At 31.2% G+C, this 9260-nt stretch overlaps 1 protein-coding gene across 1 annotated transcript; it reads left to right on the top strand.

Annotated features, from left to right (window-relative positions):
• The first annotated feature begins 642 nt into the window (after nt 1-642).
• LOC21395278 (two-component response regulator ORR22) lies at nt 643-2364 on the top strand. Its single transcript, XM_010094511.1, has 5 exons — nt 643-919; nt 1083-1159; nt 1367-1403; nt 1528-1636; nt 1758-2364. The coding sequence occupies exons 1-5, from the start codon at nt 643-645 to the stop codon at nt 2362-2364; spliced, it is 1107 nt and encodes a 368-aa protein (XP_010092813.1).
• Nucleotides 2365-9260: the final 6896 nt, after the last annotated feature.

The following is a 9260-nucleotide window of genomic DNA, read 5'->3' as shown; positions in this document are numbered from 1 at the left end:
GGAAAAGTAAAAATATCGATCGGATCACGTGCATGAGCCAAGTATGTGTGTATAAAATCTTTTGTTTTAAAGAATTTGAGAAAAGGAGTATATTCCTTAATTTCTATATTTCTAGCTAGCTTGCCATGCATGTATGCATGTGCATGCATGCATGTATGCATGTGCATGCATGTCATGGCACATATACCGTGCATGATGAAAGGTAAACATAATACTATAAATATATACAAATATTGAAATAAAATATATCACTGGCGCCTATCCAGACAATAACAGATAGAAAGAGAGAGAGAGAGAGAAAGGTCTTCTATATCTTGTCTCTCAAGATCTAGGGTTTTCCATTTTCTCCTATTATACAAACTGTTCAATCTCATCCACCCATTGTCTTTCCTTAGTTAATGGATTTCGAGGTCTCTTTTTTTGTAATATAGAGTTTTCTTTCTGTACTACTGGCATGACAAAGATAGAGAGTAAGGCAGGTGATAGAGGCCATGATTTCAGAGCCACCGGCCAGAAAGCTCTAATTCCAAATTATGGCTTGTCAGTACTAAGCAAACAAAATTACCATCAAATAATACTGTCAGCCTGTCTCCTTGTGTGAGTTAAGGACGGGAGAAAAAAGTTTATTTGCAAGAAACTAAGATGAAGGGTAGTATAAGTAATTCTGAATGCTCAAAAACAACCCTCTCAAACCAAAACAACGGCGAAAGTGAGAGCGGAGAGAATGATGACGATCAAATTAGTAAGCCTAACAAGAACAATGGAGGATTAAGCTCGAGCAACAGCACGGTGGAGGAGAGTAGTGAGAAGAAATCGTCAGTACGGCCTTATGTTAGATCCAAGGCGCCAAGGCTCCGGTGGATGCCCGATCTTCATCTCCGTTTTGTTCATGCTGTGGAGAGGCTCGGTGGACAAGAGAGTAAGTCCTTTATGTGTATTATTTTTTAGCTATTCTTTCAATTCAAGCATATTCTCATCTCATGTAAAAGAACATTTTTTATAATTGGCTGAAAATTAATATTCTTAAAATATGTTTACAATTTCTATAAAATTAGTATTAAGGTTGATTTGGGATATTATAGGAGCAACCCCAAAATTGGTTCTTCAGCTGATGAACATCAAGGGATTGAGTATTGCCCATGTCAAGAGCCATTTGCAGGTTGGTGTTTACCAGCTAAGAATTTCTAAGTATTATCTTTCAAGTAAATCTTAATAGAGTTATAAGTTAAGTAATAGAGTTAATTATTCTACATTAGTTTTCTTCTTAATTTCTCCATTGACCTAATTCAGTATTTCTTTTCTAATGGACGTTAACTAATTCCTCTTTAACTTTTCTTTAATTTTTTTCATCTTTATCAAATATTAGATGTATAGAAGCAAGAAGATTGATGACGCCGGCCAAGGTACATCGTATATATTAGTTTCCTGCTAGCTTAATTTTCTTTTATAATCACCACAAAATCAGGATTTTCAATCAACTTTCCCCTAATTGTTCTGTTCAATTTTGTGTGTGGCGTTTGTTGACAGTACTAGCCGATCATAGGCATCTTGTGGAATATGGAGACAGAAATATTTACAACCTCAGTCAACTTCCTATGCTTCAAGGATACAATCAAAGACATAATTCCAGCTTCAGGTAACAATTCACACAATATAACTACTGTAAATTCTGCTTGTATATAACTTCATTCATTCATTTGCATCAAAAAAAAAAAATCCCCACCAATTAATCGATCAACTTGTCATGTCCTAATTAGATATGGATTCGACGACCCTTCTTGGAGTTCTTATGGAAACTTGAGACAATATCCCAGATCAGATGGATTTTATGGCACCACAATCTTTGGTAGCACTACAACTAGCAACTGGAGTAGTACAATTCCTTGCAGCTTTCCCACAAGGAATAATACTATTTCCTCTTTGATCACCGAGAACTCAGCTTGGAAAACTCATAATAAACAGAAGAATGATCACCAATCTCCCCGCCCTCAAACCCGATTAAGTATCCCAAATGATCTCAATGCTGTAAAACATTTGCAAGCTGTTAATAATGCTCCTAGAGAATCCGATTCGGTAACTACTATACAAGAACAAAGCAAGAATTTGAAGAGGAAGGCTTCAGATTGCGGCGAAAACCTTGATCTAGAGCTGTCTCTTAGGCTAACTTCAAGAAATAATGTTATGGATCATAAAAAGAAGGAAAGAAGTGCTTTTGGAGAGGACGAAGTTGATAGTAGTTTGTCTCTGTCATTGTCATCGAATCCCTCCTCAAAGCCAATTAGAAGGTTGAAGGAACAAGCTGCTGATAGTAGTTGCAAGGAGATGAACGGAAAGAGAACAAGTACTCTGGATCTGACTATATGAATTAGGCTAATTCTAAGTGAGATCTTGAGGTACTTGTTCCAAAAAAAAAAAAAAAAAAAAGGTTTTTGTACGTTCTCTTTTGTACGAACACAATCATATCAATATCGACCAGCTCGTTCTTTGTTCTATTTCTTACTCATTTCTCCTGTGTTATTCTATTAGCACAATATATCTGCCTATCTGCAAACTTGAAGTATTGGTGAACAAATAATTATATGATTTGGCAAATCTAAAATGTAAATTCAATATGTAATTCTTTGCCCTTACAAATTTTTTTCCCATTGTTGGGGGAAAAAAAAAAATTTGCACTCGGGTCTTTACCTTGTTATTAGCAGATAAATAATTACTCTTATAAGCATGTAAATATTTGAAGTTAGTTTGCAAAAAAGCTCATGAAACTTCGCGTTTAAAATTGGCAAGATCAACATTCTAAATACAAATTAAGATTAATAGAAAAGTCTGTTTGGGACGCAATAAGAGAAGAGAATATTGGGAGGGACATATATGTAAAACCCTTCACGCTAAAATTCTTAGTCAAGCTTTCTTAATTTTCAAGAAAAAACCTAGCTAAGATGAGCTGATTATGTACTTGTTATTTATTCCTCGTTATACCTATAGTATTGCATCCACCACGTGAACATAATCTAGGTATTGTTCGACGAATCAAGTTATAAGTTGCTTTTTGATTTATCAGATGGAAGAAAACTATACGAAGATTGATACTTTATGTTTGGCCAATGTTGTTTGCCATGTCAAATGTTGACGGCTATAGATCTTCAGATGAGATTAATTAATTAATGTGGAAAACCATTTCTTGTCTTATAATATTTGGCTCTGGTTGAGTTAATTTAGGTAGATAAAAAATATTGAAGTGAAGAAATTGGAGTAATTGGTACTTGGATAGCATTTTAAGGCATCCAGAATTCGACTAAAACAAAAAAGATTGTTGAACTAAAAAAAAAAAAAAAAAAAGGACAAAACAATATTTGGATAGGATTTTAAGGCCCCAAGAACTCAATTGATACAAGGATCAAGCTTTTGGGATTCATAATTCTCCTTATTCAGAAAATCTTGATTCATTGTAGTTAGGGCTCGGCGTTGAATTGGTAAATAAATTGAGCAAAATAAAATTAAAAATAAGGATACAGCTATTGAATGGAAGTACTTAATTAGAAAAAAAATAATGAAGGAATGCTTAATAAACACTTTTTTTAGAAGTATACTTGTGTACAAATATAACTGATTAATATATCAATTAGCAGTGGCATGTGCCTCTATCCAAATTTTGTAATTCTAATTCTCTCTGAAATTTTCTCAAAAATGTTGATTGTGCCCCTATTTAAAGGAAAAATAGATAACTACACCCACATTTAATAAATAAAATTGATAATTATGTTTTCATTTCGATAAAAATATCTATAATTTTTAATACTGTCTCCACTAAAAAAATAATAAAAAATAATTAAAAAAACTCGCTTCATCACTAATATCAATTATTAACAGCTCCTGTGTAATATATCCAGATGATTTCCGCACGTGGCCTAGTTTATTAGCCCGATCTAACTAAAATATAGCAAATTCTGGGACATCTTTGGTTGTTCCGAATGCGCATGTATATCTTTATGTTGCGTTCTGTATGTAGCTTGAGTCTCTAATGCTTTCAAACTACTTTTGTTTTAGGGAAATAAATCAAGAGAAAACGACTTGAAATGGTTCAGATTTTTTTTTTTTTTAAAGACTTCAAATGGGGTTTAAGCAGTGACATATATATTATCTGCAAAATAGATACCACGAATTATGCCACTAAATTCTTATTAGGTATACAAAAAATATTAAAGAATTTGATTTTAATGTTTTTAGGCATGGACAGAACTTGATCATCCTGTTGTCTTTTACATTCTAATAATGGAAAGAAATGACTTTATAACTTTCATACGACCAAGTCAATTTGGTAAACGTAAAACATGCTTCCTTAGAGTTTTGTGCATTGTTGCCCCCAACTTTTTAGATTTTCTTAAATATGACCCCAAACTTCTAGTTTTAACAATTAACCCTATAAAATTTCTAAATAATTGTAATTTCCCATTTTGATTAGCTTCCCCATAAATTGAAAATAGAAATTCCACGTGCCCCTCATGCTAAAATGGATCTCATGTCCGCTAAAAAAATCCAAAATATAATTCAAATCGTAATGCAAATTTTTCAAATTCAAATGTTCAATATAATGGGAAGTCAATAAATAAGGGACATTGGAATAGTTTAGAAAGTTTATGGGAATTTGTCAAAATTAGAAATTAATTATGGGGCAAAATAACAAAAGTAGAAAAGTTTGGGCAGCGACAATGTAAAAAAACCTTTTTCATTTATTTAGCTATTCTCAGGAAGTAAACTCAACATATTGGAAACATGATTGACTAAACCATGATTTGTTGCTTATTACAATTAAATTTGTTTAGACGGTGAATGACTGCTTCTGAGTATCAATCGCATTGGTGAGCTGATTGGAGTCATTCAAGTCGATAGAATACTTTACAAGAACATAACGTGCGGAAAAATCAATGAACACGCAGATTTAGAGTGGTTCACTTTCAATATGAAGGCTATGTCTATTATAGAGTCTCGGGGTTTCACTATATCTTGTAAAGAGTACAATTACAATGAGAAATAAGAAAGGGAGAGAGTAGATGAGGGGATTTAGAGAGAGAATCTAGAGAGGGAGGGAATGGATACAAGACATGAGTCGTTATTTGATGAATGAGATCCGAATGAGATGTCTAATTCGTGATCTTAATCCCCCATTTATAGGAGACGATCACTAGTTTCCTTTTTCCTTGAGCTAACATGCTGTCGATTGGAGAATGCATAGTTTCCTCTTCCTTCAGTTGACCTTTCCATTTCTTATTTCCTGATTTGGTTTGTGGTTGCTTTCCTCTTCAATATTGATTTGATTTGTGCCTTTAATATCATATTTGATTGTATTGGATTCCGTGGCCTCTAAGGAACTTTCTTTCTTGATTTATCCATAGCCAGTCAATTTTAGTTGACTTGTTACTCTAAATGTTGTCTACATGTACAGCTGTGATTTTAGTACTGATTTTATCCCTAACACTGATCTTCTCTCTTATCATTTTTAGCTTATTTTCTTATATTCTATTCGCAGAGTATACGAGTTAAGACTACATGTAGATTTTTAAAAATTGTGATCATAGATAGCTTGCATGGGTTACAATCAATTATTTATAACTTCTATTTCGACCTTTCGCATTTGCTATTCGTTAGTAAAAGGAAAATGAATAAAGACGTTTTAAATTAGTCTTTCCTCCTGCATCTTTGAAATAGAACAATGAAGCAAGCTTGTTTTATTACGTATTAGAATTGGAAAATGAATTATTGAGGACTTCTGGTGCATCATGCTAGCACTTTATGTTTAAATATTTAAAAATAACACGATATTTAGTCATATTTATACATTATATAATTTAATACGAAATTTAAATTTAGTGCAATATGTAGTTTAATATCTAATACGGAAAAAATAAAAAAAAATAAAAAAACATGTATTGGACATATTGTATAATTTTACACACACACACACCCCAAAAGGAAAAAAAAAAAAAAAAAAAAAGAGTCATATTTAAAGACATAAAGGTTCTCAAAAATATCCAAGTCAAGACCAGGACAGGGTTGGGATCAAGGACCGTGATTTTAGTTTGACTTTCAGGACCAGGGTCATGGTCTAGGGTCTAGTTTCGAACTGGTGTCGAGGTCAGCTTTTGAGATTGAAATACATGTTATTAGGGTCACATTTTAATATTAAGGCCTCATTCATTTCACGATTCGAGTTTTCAGATTTAGGTTTCTACTGTAAAAAGTTCTCAAAAAATGTCACATCAAAATTTTTTACTACAATAAAAAGTTCTCAGAAAATATCACATCTCAACTCAAATTGAAAACTCAAATCCCGAAGTGAACAAGGCCTAAGGTTGAAGTCAAGTTTTGAGACCGACGTCACTGTAAAATTTTAAGGCCAAACTCAAGGTTGCCTTTTAGGACCAAGTTCGGGGTCAAGGTCAAACTATAATTTTCTAGAAAAAAAAAAATTTGAGGGGTCAAAATGAAATTTTACTTTTTATAAATTATTTTTGATACCTTAGTTTTTTAAAATTACATCTTTATCCCATCGTTTTAAAAAAAATTATAAATCTCTCAACTTTTAATAAAATTATATTTTGGTCCCTAACCTTTTCAAAAATTAAGTTTTCTTTCTTAGTGTTAGAGAATTACATATTAACCCTTAAATTTAAGAAAATAATGTTTTTGCCTGATTTTGCAACCAAAAAAAAAAAAAAAAAGCCTTTGCAAAGAATCCCCTCCCTCCTTCTGCCCATCCCTTCATTCTCCTCTCAACAGTACTGGAGTTTGGGTTTTGTTTTAGGGGGCACAAACTAAAAATGTTAAAAGCGCTAAAAAAAATAAACCTCTAATATTATTAACTAGTTGTTTTTTCTTTGACATATAATTAACTAGTTGGAAATATGTTATACACGTGCATATTGATCTATTTATTGAACTTTTTGATACGTCAGTTTAAAATTTGGAAGAGTTTAATTTTTATTCAAATTTATTACTCTTTTAAGCGTTTAGTTTAGTAAAGAAAAATATATTTAAGTAAAATGGACTAAAATGCACGTTTCAATCAAAATATGTTTGTTTTTGAATGAATTGTTTCTACGGTATAGACAAGTAGAAAATATTCAAATATTAAAGATTTTAGTAATTAATTTTGATTAAAATTTTTTTTTTGACGTACATGGAAAATAGTAGTTGGGAGTGTCAAAAAGAAAAAAAAAATGATGTTAAAGTATGCATGGACATACTTGAAAAAATGATATAACTTCAACAAGGGGAAATTAGAGAAAATATGTTTATGTGAAAGTAGTAACTGAGAGTTTATTTGAAAAAAAAAATCAATCTTAAATTAGGGTTACATTTGAGATATATTATTTTAATTGGTCATTTAAATTTTTTTTCTATGAGGTTCACGTTTGATACAATAAAGAGTATATGGAAAAAAATTCTAGAAGGGACGAATTTGAAAGAAAATTATTTTTATGAGAGTCAATTAGAAAAAATAATTCAATGTGGTACATTTAAATTTAAAAGATTTTATAGGAAAAATATCAAAAGAACAATAAGAAAAGAAAACCAAAAAGGAAAAAAAAAAAAAAGAAAAAACATGTACAGATTGGATTTTGTAGAAATATATTTGAAATTCTAGTTAATAGAAGGGCACATATGAAAAAGTTTTAAAAAGACCATATGCTAAAAATGAAATGTCAAAAATCTAGGGGTGCAAATGCACCCCCGGTTCTTCTCATCCTCTCAATATTGGGTGGGTGTCGAGGTCAAAGTCAATCTAAGCCGGGAATAAGACCTGAATTTGTCTTCTTAATATTTAAATATGTAATACAGTACGATGAGAAAACAAACTGGTGTAGTGTAACAATAATTTTATACGACAAGAATTAAACACCTTACAATATAAAAACTATAGAATACAATAGAAAAACTGTGGATCACCGAACGTGTCTTAAGTGAATATTAGGTAAAATAGTAAGTAAGCAAATAAATGGATAAATATTAAGTAAATAATATATTTACTTGACAAAGAATCAGTAAGTTGTGTATATACTCTTAATATAACAGGTAATATAGGAACTACGTATACCCCAATACCCGAGTTTAATAAAGCAGGTATTCTCATGCCAAAATCCGGACAAAAAAAAGTACTCATATAGTAAATACAAATTGCAAATAAAATGTTTATCGATTACAAAGAAAATGATTAAAACATGTAAATAAATTTCAACCGTTGATCTTATGTGCTTTGATCTTGGCCTTTAATTCCCAAAGTCGCTACTCAATGTTCATGACGTGAAGGTCGTCGTCATTAGCCGTCAAGAGCGTATCTTGAATATATAATCCGATTTTAAATTCCCGTTATATTTTACAATAATTTCTTTAAAAATGAACATTTATCAAAATAATCTTATTTGAGAAAATTACATGGTTTGTGATGGTTTTATATGTAATACAAAGAGAGATTAAACTGTGCTCTCTCGATCGCCACACCACACCAGCTCTGTGTTTAATCTGGTGATTTGAAAAAATCTATGGTCTCTTTAATTTTATTGGTTCGAATTTTTAATTTTAATTTTGTTATTGTTAAAAGTTCTTATAAAAGGTCACATATAATTTTTTATGCTACAGTAAAAAATTATCATATAAAATTACATCTTAATTCAAATTAAAAACTCACGAGACTTATAATCATAATCGTAAGAAAGTGGTTTTTTCCTGTAATTTCCCAAGAAAAAGAAAAATCACTTTGAAGTAAGCCTATAGTGAAAGAAGACTGGCCCAAACCCATAAGAATGGTTCATAACGATTCCAGTCCATGCAAACCCAAAATTGAAAACCTTTGGTTGGATTGATCACAAGGATCCCTGTTTATTTGCTATTAAAATAAAAAATAAAATAAATAAAATAAAATAAAATAAAAAACAGCAAGAGAATCCTTTGTTTTCTTCTACTCTGTAAAGGACATGTTAGAAGGTGTTTTAACAAAATTGATTTTTTATTTCTCTTTGATAGAACAGAATTAATTTGTTACCTAGTATGCTAATCATCCCAACGTTTACCCAGAAGCCAGAAGTTAGACAATCTGAACATAGAAAAGAAAACCATAAAAATTGTACGGTGTAACTAGGTGATCAAATTTTCTCTGCTGGAGAAAATCAAAACAGTACCCCTTTAATTTTGGGTAAATCAAAATTAAATTATACGTTTTGTTCATGTGTTTTTGAAAATTCAAAATTAACCTTAATATATTTAAT

The sequence above is a fragment of the Morus notabilis genome, unplaced genomic scaffold (assembly GCF_000414095.1).
Source record: "Morus notabilis unplaced genomic scaffold, ASM41409v2 Scaffold490, whole genome shotgun sequence".
NCBI classification, from domain to species: Eukaryota; Viridiplantae; Streptophyta; class Magnoliopsida; order Rosales; family Moraceae; genus Morus; species Morus notabilis.
This window is presented reverse-complemented; position numbering and strand designations above follow the sequence as displayed.